Source organism: Pongo abelii, chromosome 8 (genome assembly GCF_028885655.2).
Source record: "Pongo abelii isolate AG06213 chromosome 8, NHGRI_mPonAbe1-v2.0_pri, whole genome shotgun sequence".
Taxonomy (NCBI): domain Eukaryota; kingdom Metazoa; phylum Chordata; class Mammalia; order Primates; family Hominidae; genus Pongo; species Pongo abelii.
The window spans coordinates 21,692,444-21,714,161 of NC_071993.2; the positions used below are offsets into that span (position 1 = coordinate 21,692,444).

Consider the following 21,718-nt stretch of genomic DNA (forward strand, 5'->3'; position numbering starts at 1 on the left):
TATGATGAGAAATCTACCATTTATCCAGTCACTGTTCCCTCTGCCCTCTGTGTAATGTGACATTTTCTTTTGGTGCTTCAAGATTTTTCCCTCTGTGTTTGCTGTTTAGCAAGGCGTTTGACTATTTGAGGTTTGCTGAGATTCTTGAATCTGTGAATGTGTCTTTTTTCAAATTGAAGAAATTTTCAGCCATCATTTCTTCAAAATTTTCTTTCCTGCCTCATATTCTTTCTCTTTTCTTCTTTTTAAGGCCTTTGGTTATGCATGTGAGACCTTTTGGTACTGTCTTGTAGGTCCCTGAAGCCCTGTTTTTTTTTTAACCTCTTTCCTCTTTCAGATTAGATTCCTTTTTTTGTTTTTTTGAGATGGAGTTTCGCTCTTGTTGCCCAGACTGGAGTGCAATGGCGCGATCTCGGCTCAACACAACCTCTGCCTCCTGAGTTCAAGTGATTCTCCTGCCTCAGCCTCCTGAGTAGCTGGGACTACAGGTGTGTGCCACCACACCTGGCTAATTTTGTATTTTTTAGTTGAGACGGGGTTTCTCCATGTTGGTCAGGCTGGTCTCGAACTCCTGAGCTCAGGTGACCTGCCCACCTCGGCCTCCCAAAGTGCTAGGATTACAGGTGTGAGCCACCATGCCTGGCCTCAGATTAGATTCTATTGATGTAGCTTCAAGTTCGCTGACTCTTTTGTCATCTGAGATTTGTTGTTGTGAAGCTTGCCTAGTGAAATTTTTACTTCGCATGTTGTATTTTTAGTATTTAAAAAATTCTTTTTTTTTTTTTTATTTTATTTGAGATCAAGTCTTGCTCTTTTGCCCAGGCTGGAGTGCAGTGGTGCTATTATATTACTGCAGCCTCAAACTCCCAGGCACAAGTGATCCTCCTGCCTCAGCCTTCTGAGTATTTGGGACTGCAGACTGGTGCTACCACGCTCAGCTTATAGTTTCTTTTTTGTTGTTGTTTCTGAGACATCCTGTTTTATTTATTATAGGTTTATCTTCAGTGGGCAGATTTAATTAGCATTTAGTGACATTTTTCCATAAGACTTTACAATATAACGGAAATGGTATAGTTTGGAATAGAGGAAAGAAATCACTCATAATCTTACCATCCTTATCACAGTCCTATTAATATATTTTGTGTATTTATTTATTTATTTATTTTTTGAGATGGAGTCTTGCTCTGTCACCCAGGCTGGAGTTCAGTGGCATGATCTTGGCTCACTGCAACCTCTGTCTCCCGGGTTCACGCCATTCTCCTGCCTCAGCCTCCTGAGTAGTGGGGACTACAGGCGCCTGCCACCATGCCTGGCTAATTTTTTTTGTATTTTTAGTAGAGACGGAGTTTCACCGTGTTAGCCAGGATGGTCTCGATCTCCTGACCTCGTGATCTGCCCGCCTCGGCCTCCCAAAGTGCTGGGATTACAGGCCTGAGCCACTGCGCCCAGCCGTATTTGTGTTTTTAAACATAGAAAAGGTACAGCTAAATTAATGGTATGAAAGATTAAAAAAAAAATGCACTTGTATAGGGCTTTACCATGAATGAAGCTTACAGGACTAGAAGTTGCTCTGGGTGAGTCAGTGAGTAAGTGGTGAGTGAATGTGAAAGCCTGGGACATTTTTGTACACTACTGATAGGGTTTGGCTGTGTATCCCCACCCAAATCTCATCTCGAATTGTAATCCCTATGTGTTGAAGGAGGGAGGTGACTGGATTATGGGGGCAGTTTCCCCCATCCTGTTCTCATGATAGTGAGTGAATTCCCTTGCGATCTGATGGTTTTGAAAGTGGCAGTTTTTTCCTGTGTACACATTCTCTTTCTCTTGCTTGCTGCCATGTAAGACATGCTTGCTTCCCCTCCCATGATGATTGAAAGTTTCACGAGGCCTCCTCAGCCATGTGGAACTGTGAGTCAATTAAGCCTCTTTTCTTTATAAATTGCCCAGTCTTGGGTAGTGCTTTATAGCAGTGAGAGAATGGACTGCTACAACTACTGTAGACTTTATGAACATTGTACACTTAATGTACACTAAATTTATTTTAAAAATTGCTCTATCATGTTACTCTGGCTATTACATCATTACGTCACTAGGCAATAGGAATTTTTTAGTTCCATTTAATCTCATGGGACCACCATTTTATATGTGGTTGTTGTTATGCAGACTGTATTTTGAGAGAGACCACATTCATATAGCTTTTCTTATAGTAGATTGTTATAATTTTTTTTTTTAATTTTTAAAAATTTTCTGAGGTGGAGTCTCTTTCTCTGTCACCCAGGCTGGAGTGCAGTGGCATGATCTTGGCTCACTGCAATCTCCTAGGTTCAATAGATTTTTGTGCCTTAGCCTCCTGCTTAGCTGGGACTGCAGGCATGTGCCACCACATTCAGCTGATTTTTTTGTGTTTTTAGTAGAGATAGGGTTTCACCATGTTGGCCAGGCTGGTCTCGAACTCCTGACCTCAGGTGATCTGCCCGCCTCAGCCTCCTAAAGTCCTGGGATTATAGGTGTGAGCCACTACACCTGGCCTGTTCTATTTTATTGTTGTTGTTAATCTGTTACTGTGCCTAATTTATAAATTGAACTTTTTTATAGGTATGTATGTATAGCAAAAAACAGAATCAAGTGCTTGGTACCATTTGTCATTTCAGACATCCACTGGGGTTCTTAGAATGTTTCTCCCATGGATAACTGGGGGACTACTGCATTTAGGAGGTGACTGAAGTGGTCCTGATGAAAGGTGATGCTTGCTTTAAGTAGGGTAATAGTGGAGATGGAGAGAGAGAGGCAGATCTCACCAGTATTTAGGAAGAGGAAGGGCACAATACAGTTATGGATTAAAAGTGAGATTAGGGAGTGAGGTATGAAGTGGTCAAAGATGATGTATACTAGGTGTCTTGCATGAGCAATGTGTCATTGAAAATATCATTACCAATATATGGAAAGAGCAGGAAGAGCAGGTTTTGTCATAAATTGTGGGGCGTTTCAAGTGTCGATGTAGGCTGGGTGCGGTGGCTCACTGTAATCCTAGCACTTTAGGAGGCTGAGGTGAGTGGATCACTTGAGGCCAGGAGTTTGAGACCAACCTGGGCAACATGACGAAACCCTGTTTCTACTAAAAATAGAAAAAGTTAGCTGGACGTGGTGGCACACACCTGTAATTGCAGCTCCTTGGGAGGCTGAGGTAGGAGAATTGCTTGAACTCTGGAGCTGGAGGTTGCAGTGAGCCGAGGTCGAGCCACTGCACTCTAGCCTGGGCAACAGAGCAAGACTCCATCTCAAAATAAAATAAAATAAAGTGTTTATGTAGCATATAGAGTTTTATACCTGAACCTGGGGACAGATACAAATAGATAAAATTTGGGAGTCACTGTTATATTTTTATAATTTAGTTGGTAGTGGAAATTTGGACAGTGAATAAGATTGCCTAGTGTTTCACGTGAAATAAGATGACATCTTAGGCCAGAGCCCTGAGGAACTTCACCTTTTAAAGGTTTGATAGGGTGATCAGAAAGGTGCTGCCAAAGAGATAATAGGAAAATCAGGAGAGTGAAATACTGAAAGGCAAGAAATATAGCTGTATTAGCCTGTTTTAGGTTAAAGGAATACCTGAAACTGGATAAGATTATTAATATAAAGAAAAGAGGTTTATTTGGTTCACAGTTCTGTAGGCTGTGTACAAGCATACCACCAACATCTTTGGGCTGAGGAAACTTTTACTCATGGGGCAGTAGGAATGGGGACCAGGAGTGTCACATGGTGAGAGAAGGGAGCAAGATGGCAGGCCCTTTTTACCAATCAGATCTCATGTGAACTAACAACAGCAAGAAACTCACTCATTACCACAGGGAAAACACCAAGACATTCACGAGGGATCTGCCCCCATTACCCAAACACCTTTTGCTAGGCTCCACCTTCAACATTGGGATTACATTTTTACATGAGATTTGGAGGCACAAATATCCAAACTTTATCAATAGGCTCAATTTTTTTTTTTTTTTTTTTTTTTGAGATGGAGTCTGGCTTTGTCGCCCAGGCTGGAGTGCAGTGACGCGATCTCGGCTCACTGCAAGCTCCACCTCCTGGGTTCACACCATTCTCCTGCCTCAGCCTCCCAAGTAGCTGGGACTACAGGGGCCTGCCACCACGCCTGGCTAATTTTTTGTATTTTTAGTAGAGACAGGGTTTCACCATGTTAGCCAGGATGGTCTCGATCTCCTGACCTCGTGATCCACCTGCCTCAGCCTCCGAAAGTGCTGGGATTACAGGCGTGAGCCACTGCGCCCGGCCTTTTTTTTTTTGAGATGGAGTTTTGCTCTTGTTGTCCAGGCTGGAGTGCAGTGACATGATCTCTGCTCACTGCAACCTCCGCCTTCCAGTTTCAAGTGATTCTCCTGCCTCAGCCTCCCAAGTAGCTGGGACTACAGGCACACGCCACCACATGCAGCTAATTTTTTGTATTTTTAGTAGAGACGGGGTTTCACCATGTTGCCCAGGATGGTATCGATCTCTTGATCTCGTGATCCACCCGCCTTGGCCTCCCAAAGTGCTGGGATTATAGGCGTGAGCCACCGTGCCCAGCCAATAGGGTCTATTTTTTTAAAAATTATTTTTTGTAGAGATGAGGTCTCACTTTGTTGCTTAGGCTGGTCTCGAACTCCTGACCTCAAGTGGTCCTTCTGTTTTGGCCTCCCAAAGTGCTACAATTATATGTGTGAGGCACTGCAGCTGGCCTCAGTAGGCTTTTATGGCTTATGCTTTCTGTACTTTTAATACTATTTCAACTTAATTTTCTACTCCAATTTTTTGTTGTAATTTATATATGTAAGTGTATATATATTTATATGTAGGATGTGTATATATAGTGTGTGTGTATATATAGAGTATGTGTGTATGTGTGTATATATATAATATGTGTATAGATATACACACATATGTATGTATACATACATATATATACGTGTGTGTGTATGTATGTGTGTGTGTGTGTGTGTGTGTGTGTGTATGTCTATGTATATACACATTTTTTTTTATTTTTGTTTTTTTGAGATAGGGTCTACTCTGTAACCCAGGCTGGAGTGCAGTGGTGCAATCATGGCTTACTGCAGCCTTGACCTTCTGGGCTCAATTGATCTGCCTGCCTCAGCCTGCTGAGCAGCTGGTACTACAGGTGCGCCACCACCACACCCAGCTAATTTTTGTGTTTTTTTGTTTTTGTTTTTTGTAGAGGTGGGATTTTGCCGTGTTGCCCAGGCTGGTCTCAAACCCCTGGGCTCAAGCGATCTACCTACCTCAGCCTCCCAAAGTGCTGGGATTACAGGTGTGATTCACTGTGCCAGGCCTATATTAGTATATTGTATGCTGCAAAACCTCTTTTGGAAAGAAAGTGGGATATAAATAATACTCAAGTGAGACTTTCAGGAACATATTCTTCATAGTAAGACAATGCCATTGAAACTTACTGTGTTTCATAAGAAGTGGTAGTACTGGCTCTACATTTATTTTTGGTTTTAAATTCTGAGCACGGGAAGGAGAGGGATCCACAATAAATTTTGAGTACTATTGTGTTTGAATAATAATAGCTGATTAGCCGAATTCCTTTCAGAAGGGAAATCAGCATGCATGAGATCATTTCTTGCCACTTAAATTAAAACTCTAAATTCTAGAGTTTGGCTCTTTAAGAGAAACCAGACCTACTTGACGGCAGTCATCCTAGCTGACCGTAAGACAGGAAGTAAACAGGTAACAGGCAGATGTTAAAAGCCTTTCCCCATTCCTGTGTTGAGAGGACCTTTTTGTTTTTTCTCCCGCTCCCCAGGTAAATAATCCCAGCATCTTTGTGTTTTTATTAATGTAAGATTTAAAAAATTGTGGCAGGAGTTTTGTTTTGTTTTGTTTTGTTATGTTTCTTTTAGTTGGAGTTTCGTTTTTGTTGCCCAGACTGGAGTGCAATGGCGTGATCTTGGCTCACCGCAACCTCCACCGCCCGGATTCAAGCAATTCTCCTGTCTCAGCCTCCCCAGTAGCTGGGATTACAGGCATGCACCGCCACGCCTGGCTAATTTTTTATTTTTAGTAGAGACGGGGTTTCTGCATGTTGGTCAGGCTGCTCTCGAACTCCCGACCTCAGGTAATCCGCCCGCCTCAGCCTCCCAAAGTTCTAAGATTTACAGGCATGAGCCACCGTGCCTGGCTCGTGGCAGGAGTTTAAAAGTTAAAATGTACTTTAAAAAAATTACTTGTCCTCTGAAGAAGATCACCTGTCATCGAGAACAACTGTTTGTGAAGAATGTTCTGAAATATTCTTTGGGGGCAACTAGGACAAATGCTGCTCTCACATTTTCAGTAGTTTTGAAGTTGCAGGGAAGATACTACATTTTTGGTAATCTGAATTATTTCATTACCTGTTTCTTTTTTTTTATAGAGATGTGAACTTTGTCCCCATAAGGATGGAGCTTTAAAAAGAACAGATAATGGGGGTAAGTGCAGAGATTTCTTGAAAAAAATTTTATTGAAAACTGGGACAGTGGAGTATTTTCAAATATTTGGTAGTTTATTTTATTTCATCAAATTAAACAGCGTTTTCTACTCATTTTTAACAGTAGTGGCTATAATTTATGAATCCTTATTATATTGACCCACAATTTTTCTCCTTTGTGGACAAACTTAAGCATTGGGTATTTTATGCAGTATGATCTATTAAATACATACTTCTAATTTAAATTCTTATGTTTTTGGCTGGGCGAGGTGGCTCACACCTGTAATCCCAGCACTTTGGGAGGCTGAGGGAGGTGGATCACCTGAGGTCAGGAGTTCGAGACCAGCCTGGCCAACATAGTGAAACCTGGTTTCTACTAAAAATAGAAAAATTAGCCGGGTGTGGTGGTGCCTGCCTGTAGTCCCAGCTACTTGGGAGTCTGAGGCAGGAGAATCTCTTGAACTTGGGGGGCGGAGGTTGCAGTGAGCTGAGATTGTACCATTGCCCATTAGCCTGTGTGACAGAAGGAGACTGTCTCCAAAAAAAAAAAAAAGTATTTTTTAAAATGGGTATAGTTTCTTATGTTAGGAATTTTTTTTTTGAAAAATGAGCCACATTTTTTGTTGTTGTTGTTAGACCTAAAATCTGTTGTTTTAGATTCTTTTTTTCTGTTTTGTGTATCTCTAGACAGATGATGTTTCTAGTGAATGTTAATTTTATTTAACTCTGAGGATCTTTGTTGCTTGAATATAAAGAAATGTTGACTTTTAGGCTGGGTGTGCTGCCTGACACCTGTAATCCCAGCTCTTTGAGAGGCCAAGGTAGGAGGCTCACTGGAGCATAGGAGTCTGAGACCATCCTGGGCAACATAGGGAGACCTTGGTCTCTGCAAAAGTAAATATAAAAAATAAAAATAAAAAGACTTAGTTACACATGGTGGCACATGCCTGCAGTTCCAGCTACTTGGGAAACTGAGCAGGAGGATGGCTTGAGTCTGGGAGGTTGAGGCTGCAATGAGCCATGATCACGCCACTGTACTTCAGTCCCTGGGATGGGTGAGAGTGAGACCCTGTGTCAAAAAAAAAAAAAGCTGACTTCTGTATCACATTTTGGTATGCTTTCCTATGAACCCTTGTATATTACTCATTTTCTTGTCCACTTTCAGTTATCGTTGTCAGAGAAATCATATTTTTCTACAGCTCAGTACTATTCTGAAATGTGTAGACATAAGTTTATTAGACCATGGCATATGTGATGAAGCAGCTGAAAAAAGGTTAAGCTGCTATTACTATACTCTTCTCCATTTTGGGTAGCCACCTCTAAAGTAGTTTTGGCATAGGCTAGAGTAGTGGTGTGAGTAAATAAAAGGGAAAAATAGAATGATTTTGGCTAGCTATATATATTTTACAATTTAATCTTCAGACTATGTTATACAGTCAGATTGTACAGAATTTAAAAATATGTTGAAAACTCTTCCTGTTATTCCTCTTCCCCATCTGCCCAGTTTATCAATAGCTTTCCTGCTACTATGTAATAATTACTTTCTTGCATATCTTTCTAGGTTTATTTTGCATATTCAAATGTGAATAGACAAAGACTTATTTACTCCCTCCATCTTTATACAAATGGGTTAATATTATATACTCTTCTGCATCTTAATTTATTTCACTGAACAATTTATCTGTTTTTTTTGAGACTTTTCTTTTCTTTTTTCTTCGATTTTCTCTTTTTTGAAGCTTTGCTCATTTGCCCAGGCTGGAGTGCAGTGGTGCAGTCTCAGCTCACTGCAACCTCCACCTTCCGGGCTCAAGCGATTCTCCTGCCTCAGCCTCCCAAGTTGCTGGGATTACAGGTATGTGCCACCACGCCCGGCTAATTTTTATATTTTTAGTAGAGATGGGGTTTCACGATGTTGGCCAGGCTGGTCTTGAACTCCTGACCTCAAATGATCCTACTGCCTCGGCCTTCCGAAATGTTGAGATTACAGGTGTGAGTCACCGCACCCGGCATGAACAATTTATCTTGTTTTCAGTATAGAGCTTTTTTTTTCTTTTTAACCATGTTATCTAATATCCAATCAGTTCTTGATGCACTTTCTGATCTTCTACTTTGATGACTAACTTTTGTATGTATGTCATTTTGCTTGTATACAAGTATATCTATAGGATTATTAATTTCCATAGGTGGAAACATTGAGTCAAAGGAGTTTTGCAGTTAATTTTGATAGATAGTCCCAAATTATTTGCCCTGTAGTTTTACCAATATATGTTCCCAGTTTTACCAATATATGAATAAAAAAGCTGTTCTTCATACCTTTGGTAATCTAACAGGTAAAAGTTTGTATATCCAAGCAGTAGTTTTGCATTTCTCTTAATATTAGTGAAGTTCACATCTTTTTATAGTTTGAAGAGCAATTTGTTTTTTCTCTTCTGTGATCTGTTTTTTAACTTGGTTGTTGATCTTTTTCTTTTTTTTTTTTTTTTTTTGTTGAGACAGGGTCTCCCTCTGTCACGTAGGCTGGAGTAGTGCAGTGGCTTGATCTTGGCTCACCGCAGCCTCTGCCTCCCCCATTCAAGGGACTCTCCTGCCTCACTCACTGGAATAGCTGGGATTATAGGCACACGCCATCATGCCCAGCTGATTTTTTTATTTTTAGTAGAGATGGGATCCACCCACCTTGGCCTCCCAAAGTGATGGGACTACAGGTGTGAGCCACCATGCCCAGCCACAGTTGTTGATCTTTTTAGTTTGATTTATTGGAGTGTTCATAAGGAGCCCCTCATATATTATTATGCTGTTTTGATATGAGTTGGACTAATTTTGCCCATCTGGTTAGTCTTTGTTTATATTGTGCTTTTAAAAAAAATTTTTTTTACCATGCATGAGTTTCTGATTTTAATTTTGTTCAATTTATTAATCTTTCATGATGTCTGTATTTTGAGTTATTATTTAGAAAGGCCTTCACTATTCCAAAGTTTTTTTTTTTTTTTTTTTAAGTGACAGGTTTTCATTCTGTTGTTCAGGCTGAAGTGCAAGTAGCAGGATCCTAGCTCACTGTAGCTTTGTAGTCCCGGGCTCAAGTGATCTTCCTGCCTCAGCTTTGAGAGTGTTGGAATTACAGGAATGAGCCACTGCACCTGGTGTAAATCTTCCATCTTATTAAATATCGCCTATTCTGGTTTGTTTCACTCGTTCCATTCTACCCTATTAGCTTAAAAAAGTTAACATTACTGTGTGCTTTTTTCCTCTTTCTGAATCCTCTGAAACTTTTAGGATATTGTAAATTCACTTGTCCATCTCCTGACATATATTTTGTTTTTGTCATGTACTTTCATTCTGTGTTTCTTTAAGAATTATAGTGGTTTTGTCAGGTGTTTGTTGAGGATTATGCTAGTCACTTAAAATGAAACAGTTTTTGTAAATTTGGTGTTATTTTTCTTTGAATTCTATATAGAACTTCGTGAGAAACTGAAACTTTTCTGGGAAAATTTTTGATAAATTCGTTTTTTGGCGAAATTATAGAGACATTCCTTTTCCCCCTTTCCATTCCCTTTCCCTTCCCCTTCCCCTTTCTCTGTCTGTCTCTCTCTCTCTCTCTCTCTCTCTCTCTCTCTCTCTCTCTCTCTCTCTCTGTCTTTTTTAACAGTGTATCACTTTGTTGCCCAGGCTGGAGAGCAGTGATGGCAGTCATAGCTCACTGCAGCTTCAAACTCCTGGATTCAAGTGATCTTTCTGCCTCAGCCTGCTGAATAGGTGGGACCACAGGCACACCATGCCTGGCTAATATTTTTTTCTTTTTGTATTTTTTGTAGAGACACGCGGTCTCGCTTTGTTGCCGAGGGTGGTCTCGAACATATGGGCTCAAGCTATCTTCCTGCCTCATCCTCCCAAAGTGTTGGGATTACAGGCTTGAGCCCTTGGGTCTGACCTATTTTTATATACTTAAGTCAATTTTGGTGCGCTCTATTTTTCCAAGAAATTTAACTACTTTGTATAAGTTGCTGAAATTGTTGGACTAACATTACCAATAGTATTTTTTTTTTTTTTTGGAGATGGAGTCTTGCTCTGTCACCCAAGCTGGAATGCAGTGGCATGATCTCGGCTCACTGCAGACTTCACCTCCCAGGTTCAAGTGATTCTCTGCCTCAGCCTCCCAAGTAGCTGGGATTACAGGCAGGCACCACCATGCCCAACTAGTTTTTGTATTTTTAGTAGAGACGGGATCTCACCATGTTGGCCAGTCTGGTCTTGAACTCCTGACCTCAGGTGATCCACCCGCCTTGGCCTCCCAGAGTGCTGGGATTACAGGCACGAGCCACCACACTCGGCTGCCAATAGTATTTTATTATTATTTTGTTAATTTTGCTAGCAATGGTAGTAATTACCCCATTGTTATTCTTGATGTTGGTGACTTGTGTTCTGGTTTTTTCTTTGTTTTTATTTTTATTTTTTTGACCAGTCCAAATAGAATTGTTCAGTTTTATTGACCTTTTTAAAGAAAGTTTTGGGCTTTGTTAATTTTTTATGCCATCTCCCTGTTTTCTATTTTGTTAAACTTCTGCTCTTATTTCCTTCCTAGTACTTACTATGTGCTGTATTTTCCTCTTGTTTTCTAACTTATAAAGGTGGAACCTTAGGTCTTTTATTTTAGATATTCTTTTCTAATGAAAATGTATATGCTGTAAGTTCCTCTCTATTGCTGTTATTGAATCCCACAAGTTGTGTTTTTTTGTTTTTGTTGGTTTTTTTTTGCTGTTGTTGTTGTTTTGAGACAGGGTCTCAGTTTGTCACCCAGGCTGGAGGGCAGTGATGTGATCTTGGCTCACTGAAGCCTTGACCTCCTGGGTTCAAGCGATCCTCCTACCTTAGCCCCTGAGTAGCTGGGACTACAGGTGCATGCCACCTTATCCTACTGATGTTTTTGTATTTGTTGTAGAGACAGGGTTTCACCATGTTGCCCAGGCTGGTCTCGAACTCCTGAGCTCCAGCGATTAGTAGGCATGAACCATTGCCCCCAGCCTATGTCTCAAGTTTTGATAAATTTCATATTTGTTGCCATTCCATTTAATACATTTTCCAGTTTCCCTTGTGACTTTCTCTTGACTCTCTTAGTCTATCTTGGACAGAAGTAGAAGTCTTCTGCTGTTTGTTCGTAACATTGATTTTTCCCTCTTATTTCTTAGTTCTCTTCTGTTCTTTTTGTGATTTTTTTTTAGTGCTGTATTTTAATCAGTTTAACAATGCAGCTAATTAGTATTGCATTTAAATTTAATTATATCAAATTGCCTTAAATTGCCTTTTTGGCCATATCTCTTCCTATATATATACACAAGTATTTATATTTATCTATATAGTGGTTGCTGTAGGGATTATAATTTTCTTATCAGTAAATTCAGTGTACTGAGTGTACCACTTTTTTTTTTTTGTTTTTGAAATGGAGTCTCGCTGTGTTGCCCTGGCTGGACTGCAGTGGTACTGTCTCGGCTCACTGCAACCTCCACCTCCCAGGTTCAAGCAGTCCTCCTGCCTCAGCCTCCTGAGTAGCTGGGACTACAGGCACACACCACAACACTCAGCTAATTTTTGTATTTTTAGTAGAGACATGGTTTCACTGTATTGGCCAGGCTGGTCTGAAACTCCTGACCTCAAGTGATCTGCCCGCCTTAGCTATCTAAAGTGTTGGGATTACACGTGTGAGCCACTGCACCTGGCCTGTGTGTACCACTTAACACGAAATGTAGAATGAAACCATATAGACTTCTTTTACTTGTTCTTTTTCCAGTCTTTGTTATAGTTTATAGGAAAGCTACATACATTCACAAACCCTACCAGTGTTTTAATATTTAATGTAAGTGGTCATTTGTGTTGTAAATGAGTGTGAAGGCATTATTGTTTTATATGTTCATTATATATTAAATGTACCTACATGTTTATCACTCTTTATATTTTTCTTCAATTCTGAGCTTCCTTCTGGAATCATTTTCCTATTACTCAAGGAAAATTGTTTGGTGTTCCCTTTAATGGAAATCTTTTAAAAAATGTTTTCTGGCTTTATTTAGTTATCTAGTTTTTCGTTTGATAACTTGCCTTTTGTCTTTAAGATTTTCATTTCTTTCCCTTAGTTTTCTGTAGTTTTATTGTCCCTTGATGTATATCTTTATTTACTCTGATTTATAGTGGTTCTTCAGTCAGTGGCTTTGGGTCTTCTGTTCTGGAAAATTTTTAGGTATTATCAATTCAGATAATGCTTTCATGCCATTTTCTCTCTCATATTTTCTCTGAGACTCTGATTACATGTGTGTTAGATCTGCCTGCCTATTACATTTTTCATGTGTCTTATTCCATTTTTTGTATTTCTTACTTTTGTGCTAAGATTCTGGATTTCTTCTGACCTGTTTTGTTCCTACTAATTCTCTTTTCATCCATGTCTAAACCGTTGTTAATCCCACCCATTGATTTTTTTTTTTTTTTTCTTGAGATAGGGTCTCTATCACCCAGGCTGGATTGCAGTGGCACAATTATAGTTCACAGCAGCCTCAAACTCTTGGGCTCAAGCAGTCCTCCCACCTCAACCTCCTGAGTAGCTCGGACTATAGGTGCATGCCGCCACACCTGACTCATTATTTTTTTTTTGTAGAGATGGGGTCTCACTTTATTGCCTAGGGTGGTCTTGAACTCCTGATCTCAAGCGATCCGCCTCAACCTTCCAATGTGCTGGGCTTACAGGTGTGAGCCACTGTGCCTGGCTGATTTCTAAATTTCCTCTTTACTTCTGGAATTTTAATTTATTATTATAGTTTTCAGTTATTTGCGTCAATTTAGAATTTTGTCTTGTGTGTACTTGATCATAGTAAGCATACTTATTTTAAAATCTTTATCTGATAACTCCAAAATGCTGATCTGTTTTGATTTTCTTGTTTCTCCTTATTTTCATTCATATTGTCTTGTCTGTCATGTCTTTGGTACTTATTGTGCTGGAAATTATATGTAATGAAGAAATTTTAGGCTGGGTGTGGTAGCTCATGTCTGTATTCCCACCACTTTGGGAGGCTGAGACTGGCAGATCACTTGAGGTCAGGAGTTCGAGACCAGCCTGGTCAACATAGTGAAACACTGTCTCTACTAAAAATACAAAAATTAGCCCCGTGTGGTGGTGGGCACCCATAATCCCAGCTACTTGGGAGGCTGAGGCAGGAGAATTGCTTGAACTGGAAGGAGGAAGTTGTAGTGAGCCGAAATCATGCCAGTGCAGTCCAGCCTGGGCGACAGACCAAGGCTTTGTCTTAAAAAAAAAAAAAAGGGTAGAAATTGTTTGTAGTCAAGATGATACTGTTTTCTTTTAGAGAGGATAGATGTATATTTGCATCTGCTTGGTGCCTTGGGGGTTGTAATTTAGGATTACCTTCGTCAAATTTCAGTTTGAGATGGTCAGAGGCCTGGTGTAGTCTCTTTGAGGGTCTATGTACCTTTTGTGTATTCTTACCTCTGGTTTGCCCTTCAGTGTTGCATCTGAAAGGAGAGGGGTTTACTTGTTCCCTTTTTCTGTTGGTTGGTTGTGAATGTACATGCCTGTACTGTTAGGCCTCTGAGTTTGTCAAAAGTACCCTTCAGGCTGAGCGTGGTGCTCACGCCTGTAATCCCATCACTTAGGGAGGCTGAGGTGGGCGGATCACCTGAGGTCGGGAGTTCAAGACCAGCCTCACCAACATGGAGATGCCCCACCCCTACTAAAAATACAAAATTAGCCGGTTGTGGTGGTGCATGCCTGTAATCCCAGCTACTGGGGAGGCTGAGACAAGAGAATTGCTTGAACCCGGGAGGCGGAGGTTGCGGTGAGACGAGATCGCGCCATTGCTCTCCAGCCTGGGCAACAAGGGCGAAACTCTGTCTCAAAAAATAAAATAAAATAAAATAAAAAGGACCCTTCATCCTCACCACCGCTTTCTCTGAAATAGGCAAATGTTCCCTGGGCAAAAGTGGCCAAAAACTACCTAGGACTTTCATTCTTTTCCGGTTTTAGCTCAGAAACTCCTCACTATCATATCAGCTCTTTAATACCTTCAGTTGGGAGGCTGAGGCAGGAGAATTGCTTGAACCTGGGAGGCGGAGGTTGCGGTGAGCCGAGATCGCGCCATTGCACTCCAGCCTGGGCAACAAGAGCGAAACTCCATCTCAAAAAAAAAAAAATTTAATATGAAATTTAACACATTTCAAATTAAAATAGTGAAATGATTGTTATTACTAATATTAAAAATATTGACACTAAGATAATTTCATGTTGACATTTAAAATGATTAAGATAATTAAATTTTATCATAAGTATTAAACTTTTAAAAACTCCTTTTATAGTGGTTCTCAGAAGTAGTGTTGATCTGAATATTTAGTCTACCTGTATAAAGTGTTAGTGCCAACATCTGAATTTATAAATGTTTCCCTTTATTTATGTAACTGTACATCATAACTGGGGAAATGATTAAGAATGCTTTTTTTTGGTAGTGGTTTGAGTATTCTCAAGCAATGGAAGTAAGACAGCAATGAGAATTTGTTAATGTCCTTGTCGTGCATTTGTTTCAATAGACATTTAAGGGATCTGTTAAAGAAGTTAATGATGTTAATTTGCTTTTGATAAAACTGAAAAGATGACATTTATTCATTTACTTTTAGGTTGGGCCCATGTGGTTTGTGCCCTGTATATTCCAGAGGTACAATTTGCCAATGTTTCCACAATGGAACCAATTGTTTTACAGTCTGTTCCGCATGATCGTTATAATAAGGTACAGTGGATGTTATTTTATTACTGTTTGAATATCACTACTGGGAAGTAGAAAGGAAGTTTTTGTATTTTTAAAATCACAGGTCTCCATCAAATTCAGGGAGATTTGGTAAAAAAATTACTATGCCAAACTATAGTCATTAAAATGTTATTAATATGTTACTAAGGTCACAGGAGTACAAAGCAAGCAAAACTGTGTTACCTTTTATAGTAACCTAGGTATTTAGTATTCTACGATTTACAGGATATTTTAATCCTTACAGATTGGTGCTTTATGAATTACCTCTTTTGCGCTTTCAAGTATCAAGAGTCTGTTAAATTTGAATTATTATTTTGTGTAATATTCATTACAATGTATCATACATTCTTTTTTGAAGAACAGTCCTATATTAGAATGTTACTTGTCTCCTCCTCCCAAAGTTATTGGTACCCCAAGATATGGTTTTTATTGTTGGCCTTAAAAAAAAGTTTGCTTTTTTCCTGTATATTTTTCTTCATTTAGTACATATATATTATTGTTTTATTCTCCTGTGCATTTTAGGTTTTACCATTACCCAATGTGCCTTTAAATATAGTTTTACTATTTAATTGAAGGTACACATTCCATCCGTGGAAGAAATTGCAGCCAGCTTTAAGATTTTAAATGTTTTTGTGTAAAAAAACTTTTTATTTTGTAATTAATATTTATTTTAAAAACTTGAAAATACAGGCAAGTAAATAAATACAAGACAAAAATCATTCATAATCTTATTCAGGCTCATCCAGGTTTTTTTCTGTGTATTTTTGCATATAGTATATGCTTACAAAAAAGTTGAATCGTTTTTGCTTATATTTTTTGTTTGCTTTTGAAACTTACACAGCATCTTTTGTGAGTCAATAAATTGTGTTTCTGCTGTATTTTTAATAGATACTTAGTCTGTAATACAAAATATCATGAGATTCAACAAACTGTAAATTTAATTAAGCAACCCTTTGTAGTTGAAGGGCCTAGTTTGGTGTCTGGCATTTAGTATACACTGCTAGCATCTGTGTAAAAGTGTGTGAACATTTTGGAAGCTTCAATAAATACATTGTGTGAAATTGTCCTCTGGAAGTTACACTGTATTAGCTATATGTGAGATTGCTCATAACCCTATATTATGTTAGGTACACTGTGTTACCCTTAAAAAACTTTGCTCTTCTTTCTAGTAAAAAAAAATATTAAAATGTTTGAAAGAGTTTGAGTACTGGTAAGGTTAATTATTTTAAAGTTTTTTTTTTTTTTGAAGATTATTCATGTATGTTAATTGACCTCCCATATCTGTTTATTTTAATATTATAATTTTTTTTACAAAGTGTTTTATGTTAGAGATCATATTATTTTGTCTTATATATTTGCTGTGTGTGTTTTTTCCCATAATTTAACATTTGGTTTTTAATTTTATTATGTCTTCATAGCTTTTGTTGTTGGGATTCTAGCAGGTTAATTTTTTCTAATGCAGAAGTTTACATTTTTGAGGTAATTTACGCAAATGCTCTTTATTGTTTCTGCCTTTGATGCTGTGCAAAGAAAATCTTTATATTAATGCACTTTTTTTTTTTTTAGTGCTTTGGAAGTTCATTTTTAAAAACCTTGTTTTTCTTTTTAATTTTAAAAGCATTAAAACTTACAAACAGGTTGCAGGAATAGGACAAAAGAACTCTTCCTTCCCTAAACCATTTGAGAGTAACTTACCAATATAATATGCTGTCACCCCTGAATACTTCAGAGTTTCCCATAAAGAAGGATACTCTCTTGGGAATATACAATATGCCATCAAAATAAGGAAATTAACAGCGATACATTTTTACTCTCTGATCTTTGGAGCCCATTCATATTTTTGTAGGCATATTCTTTATATCAAAAGAATCACAAACTGCATTTTGACTCTTTGGTCATTTTATTTATTTTTATTTTTATTTTTGTGCAGAGTCGCGCTCTGTCACCCAGGCTGGAGTGCAGTAGCACAGTCTCTCCTGGGTTCAAGTGATTCTTGTGCCTCAGCCTCCTGAGTAGCTGGGATTACAGGTGTACACCACCACATCCAGCTAATTTTTTTGTGCTTTTAGTAAAGACAGGCTCTTGCCATGTTGGCCAGTCTGCTCTTGAACTCCTGGCCTCAAGTGATCTGCCTGCCTCAGCTTCCGAAAGTGTTGGGATTACAGGCGTGAGCCACCCCGCCCGGGCCTCTTTGGTCTTTTTAAATCTCAAATAGTAACTCAGTCTTTCCCTGAGTTTCATAACTTTGATACTTCTGAATATTACAGGCCAGTTATTTTGTAGAATGACCCCCTATTTGGATTTGCCTGATATTTCATCATGATTAAATAGTTATGTTTTTAGCAGGAGTATCACATATGTGATTCTGGGTTCTTTTCTTTGCATCCTATCAGGTGGTACATAATTTCAGTTTTTCCTTGATCACTTGGTTAAGGTGTGTCTGTCAGTTTTCTCCACAGTGAGATTAATCTTTTTTCTCTTTATAGTCAGTATGGATTTTGTGGGGGAAGTACTTCATATATAAACATCTTGTTCCTTGTGCCTTTTCCTCACTAATTTTAGCATTCATTGATGTTTCTTGACCTAATTTATGACTAGGATTGATGGCAAGCAGTGGTTTTCTAATTTCACCCTTTCTTTTACATTCATCAGTTGACATTCCACTGTAAGGTGAAGCTTTCTTTACTTCCTGATTATTTGTATTAGTATGGACTTATGCTATTTTATTTTAATGGGTCATATTCCACTAATGTCATTTATTTTGATGTTCATACTGTCTCAGGTTTGCCTGGTGGGACCTCTTTAAGCTGGCTTCTGTGTCTTTTGACCTATCATTTCAGAGAAGCATTTCTCTACTTCTGACACAACAGTATAATCTAGGCTCATCTTGTATTATTCCTGCTGTAGTTCTGAAATCACCATTTCTCTGAGTAACCTTGATTTCTTTTATGTGAGAATAATATTTAGAAGCCAAAGTGGGTGCTAGGTGTGGGTTATTGCTACTCTCAGTCAGCGTGGCTAGGAAATGTGTGTTTGCGTGTGTGTGTGTTCCTACGGAGATACATATTTCTATAAATTCACATCTATTGTTTCCATATCTATGTAGAAAACTGTGGGCCAGGTGTGATGGCTCATGCCTGTAATCCTAGCACTTTGGGAGGCCGAAGCCAGCGGGATGACTTGAGGTCCAGAGTTTGAAACCAGCCTAGCCAATGAAACCCCGTCTCTACTAAAAATACAAAGATTAGCTGGGCATGGTGGTGCACGCCTGTAATCCCAGCTGCTTGGGAGGCTGAGGCATGACAAGAAGCACTTGAGTCCTGGAGACAGAGAGGGTACAGTGAGCTAAGATCACACCACTTCACTCCAGCCTGAATAACGGAGTGAGAGTCTGTCTCAAAAAAAAAAAAAAAAAAAAAAAAAAAATGGCTGGGCCTGCTGGCTCACGCCTCTAATCCCAGCACTTTGGGAGACCCAGGCGGGTGGATCACGAGGTCAGGAGTTCAAGACCAGCCTGACCAAGATGGCGAAACCCCGTCTCTACTAAAAAATACAAAAATTAGCCGGGTGTAGTAGCGGGCGCCTGTAATCCCACTACTCAGGAGGCTGAGGCAGGAGAATTGCTTGAACCTGGGAAGTGGAGGTTGCAGTGAGCTGAGATCACACCACTGCACCTCAGCCTGGGCGACAGAGTGAGACTCCGTCTCAAAAAAAAGAAAAAAAAAATTAGCTGGGCATGGTAGTGGATGCCTGTAATCCCAGCTACTCAGGAGGCTGAGACAGGAGAATTGCTTGAACCTGGGAAGCGGAGGTTGCAGTAAGCCAAGATTGTGCCACTGCACTCCAGCCTGGGCGACAGAATGAGACTCCAATCTCAAAAAACAAAAAGAACAAGCTGTGAGGTCACAATACTTTTGATTCATTATGTGAATATACATACACACACAAATCTCTATTACTGTATCCATCTCTATATATTGAACTCCATATGCTCATGGTAACTTCTCCAAATCTAGCCCAGCAAAACAGGGTTCATTTTAATTTTTTCCCCCATATTTATGATTCTCAGACAGAAACCTGACTCTTAATATGTTTAATAGTTTACTTATTTGATCATCTCTGCTGCTTTGACATACCTTCTGTTGCTGCTCCACCTAACGCAGATGCTATTCTAACCCAGTTCAGGGTTGCTGCTGCTTTCCTGCATGCCAGTCCTTTTCACCCCTCTTGGGATTTGATATTCAGCTTCAGTTCACTACTTCCACTTTGGTTGATCTTTTCACCTTGCTCTGAGATTGTCCCCACCCCTATCCGCAACCCCTTAGGGGAGCCAACTTTACTCATGCTCTTATACTTGTATTGGACTGCCCCCTCTTCCCCAGCAGGGATAATTACTATGCTTGAACCCACCTCATGGCTTTTTTTTTTTTTTTTTTTTTTTGAGACAGGGTCTCACTTTGTCACCCAGGCTGGAGTGCAGTGGTGCAGTTTTGGCTCACTGCAGCCTTGACCTCTTGGGCTCAAGCAGTCCTTCCACTTTAGCCCTCTAAGTATGTGGGACTACAGGCGCACCCATCACACCTGGCTAAGTTTTTTGTATTTTTTTGCAGAGTTGAGGTTTCATCATGTTGCCCAGGCTGATCTTGAACTCCTGAGCTCAAGTGATCTGTCTGCTCTGGCTTCCCAAGGTGCTAGGATTACAGGCATGAGCCACTATATGGGCCCAGCCCCATCTCATGGCTTTAAGACTAAAATGTTCAAGTAGAAAAGGAGTGAAGGTAGACCAAAGAAGGAATTATTTAGATATAAACATTTTATTAGCCTAGAATTAGTTTTAGAATATGGTAAGATACGTGCCCAACTTTCCCTTCCCACCTGGTTAGTCAGCTTTTTCGACACTATTGCTGAATAATCTATGTTTTCCATTGTGATTTGAAATATTATTTGAATCATTACTAAATTATTGAATACTTCAGTATGTTTCTGGACTTTTTATGTGTTCCACTGGTGTGTCTATTTTTATCCTGGCACCACACACGCTATTTTAAATTATTGTGGCTTTATATACATGGTAAGACAAATACTGTCATGTATTTATTTTTCTAGATGAACATTAGGACTAATAAAAGCACAATTTAGACTATATTAGAGTTACCGTGAAATACTGTTTTAGGGATGAATATATTTTTACAATATTGAATCTTTCCTTCCAGAAACATGGTGTATCTGTTTATCAAGTTTACTTTTTTTCTTCTATTTCTTTCCTTTTTATTGCTTTTCTTATATGCGATCGCTTTATGTTTGTCGGATTTTTGTTGTTGATGATTTGTTTTGTTCTACTTAGTGTTAGAATAGGCTCAGTCATGCCTTTAGTCCTAGCACTTTGGGATGCCCAGGCAGGAGTATCGCCTGAGCCCAGAAGTTTGAGACCAGCCTGGACAACAAGTGAGACCCCGTCTCTACAAAAAAGAAAAAATTTAGCCAGGTGTGGGGAGGCACACGCGTCTGTAGTCCCATCTACTCAAGAGGTTGCTGTGGGAGGATCCCTTGAGCCCAGGAGGTCGAGGCTGCAGTGAACCGTGATTGTGCCCCTGTAACCCTGCCTGGGCAACAGAGCAAGACCCTGTCTCAAGAAAGAACAGTAAGCAAAGAAACAAAAAACAAAAAAGAAAAAAAGTTAATGGACTGGGTATGGTGGATCACACCTATAATTTCAGTACTTTGGGAGGTTGAAGTAGGAGGATTGCTTGAGCCCGGGAGTACCAGACCAGCCTGGATAACATTCTGAGACCCCACCTCTGCAAAAAAGAAAAACAATTAGCCGGACGTGGTGGTGCTCGCCTGTCGTCCCTCCCAACTACTCGAGAGGCTGAAGTGGGAGGATCACTTGAGCCTGAGAGGTCAAGGCTTTAGTGAGCTATGATTGTGTGACTGTACTCCAGCCTAGGTAACAAAGTGAGACCCTGTCTCAAAAAAATAAAAAAAGTTAATGAAAAGATTTTGTTCATATGTATTGTTTATGCCTAATAATGGGGCATGCAATTCTGAAATGACAGGAATGATTGGAAAATGGTTTGGAGACATCAGTCCTTACTGGATGGTAGGTCATAAAGGATAAGTTTGGGAACATTTATTTACTGGGCATTTACTATGGACCTACTTTGTATCAAGCATTGTGTTAGACACCACGAATTCAAGGTTAAATAAAATAGGGGGTTTCCCCTCCTCAAGTAGGAAGACAAGTAAATACGTGTATGAAAATTAAAATATATATTACATACTAATAAGGCTGAATGGAGTATTATGGGTAAATAACGAAAGGAGGGATTATTCTTGTCTCAGGAATTGAGTAAGGCGTACAAAGAATTTCTAGGGCTTTGCAGAATAATTAGGCATTTGACCTGTGCAGAAAAGGATCAAATAAAAATTCCAGACAGAGAAAGCGACG

The 21,718-nt window shown here is 39.4% G+C and overlaps 1 protein-coding gene across 21 annotated transcripts in view; it reads left to right on the top strand.

The window, feature by feature from the left end:
* MLLT10 (MLLT10 histone lysine methyltransferase DOT1L cofactor) overlaps nucleotides 1–21,718 on the top strand; it is a 226,161-nt gene that overhangs the window by 55,405 nt on the left and 149,038 nt on the right. For 19 of the 21 annotated variants that reach the window (XM_054522034.2, XM_054522035.2, XM_063727504.1 and 16 more), the window contains 2 exons: nucleotides 6,425–6,479; nucleotides 15,143–15,252. In XM_054522034.2, the coding sequence (XP_054378009.1) occupies nucleotides 6,425–6,479; nucleotides 15,143–15,252 (165 nt within the window). Of the gene's footprint in view, nucleotides 1–6,424; nucleotides 6,480–8,307; nucleotides 8,331–15,142; nucleotides 15,253–21,718 lie in introns of those variants that run through there. The other 2 variants (XM_054522042.2, XM_054522041.2) reach the window with 2 other exon arrangements.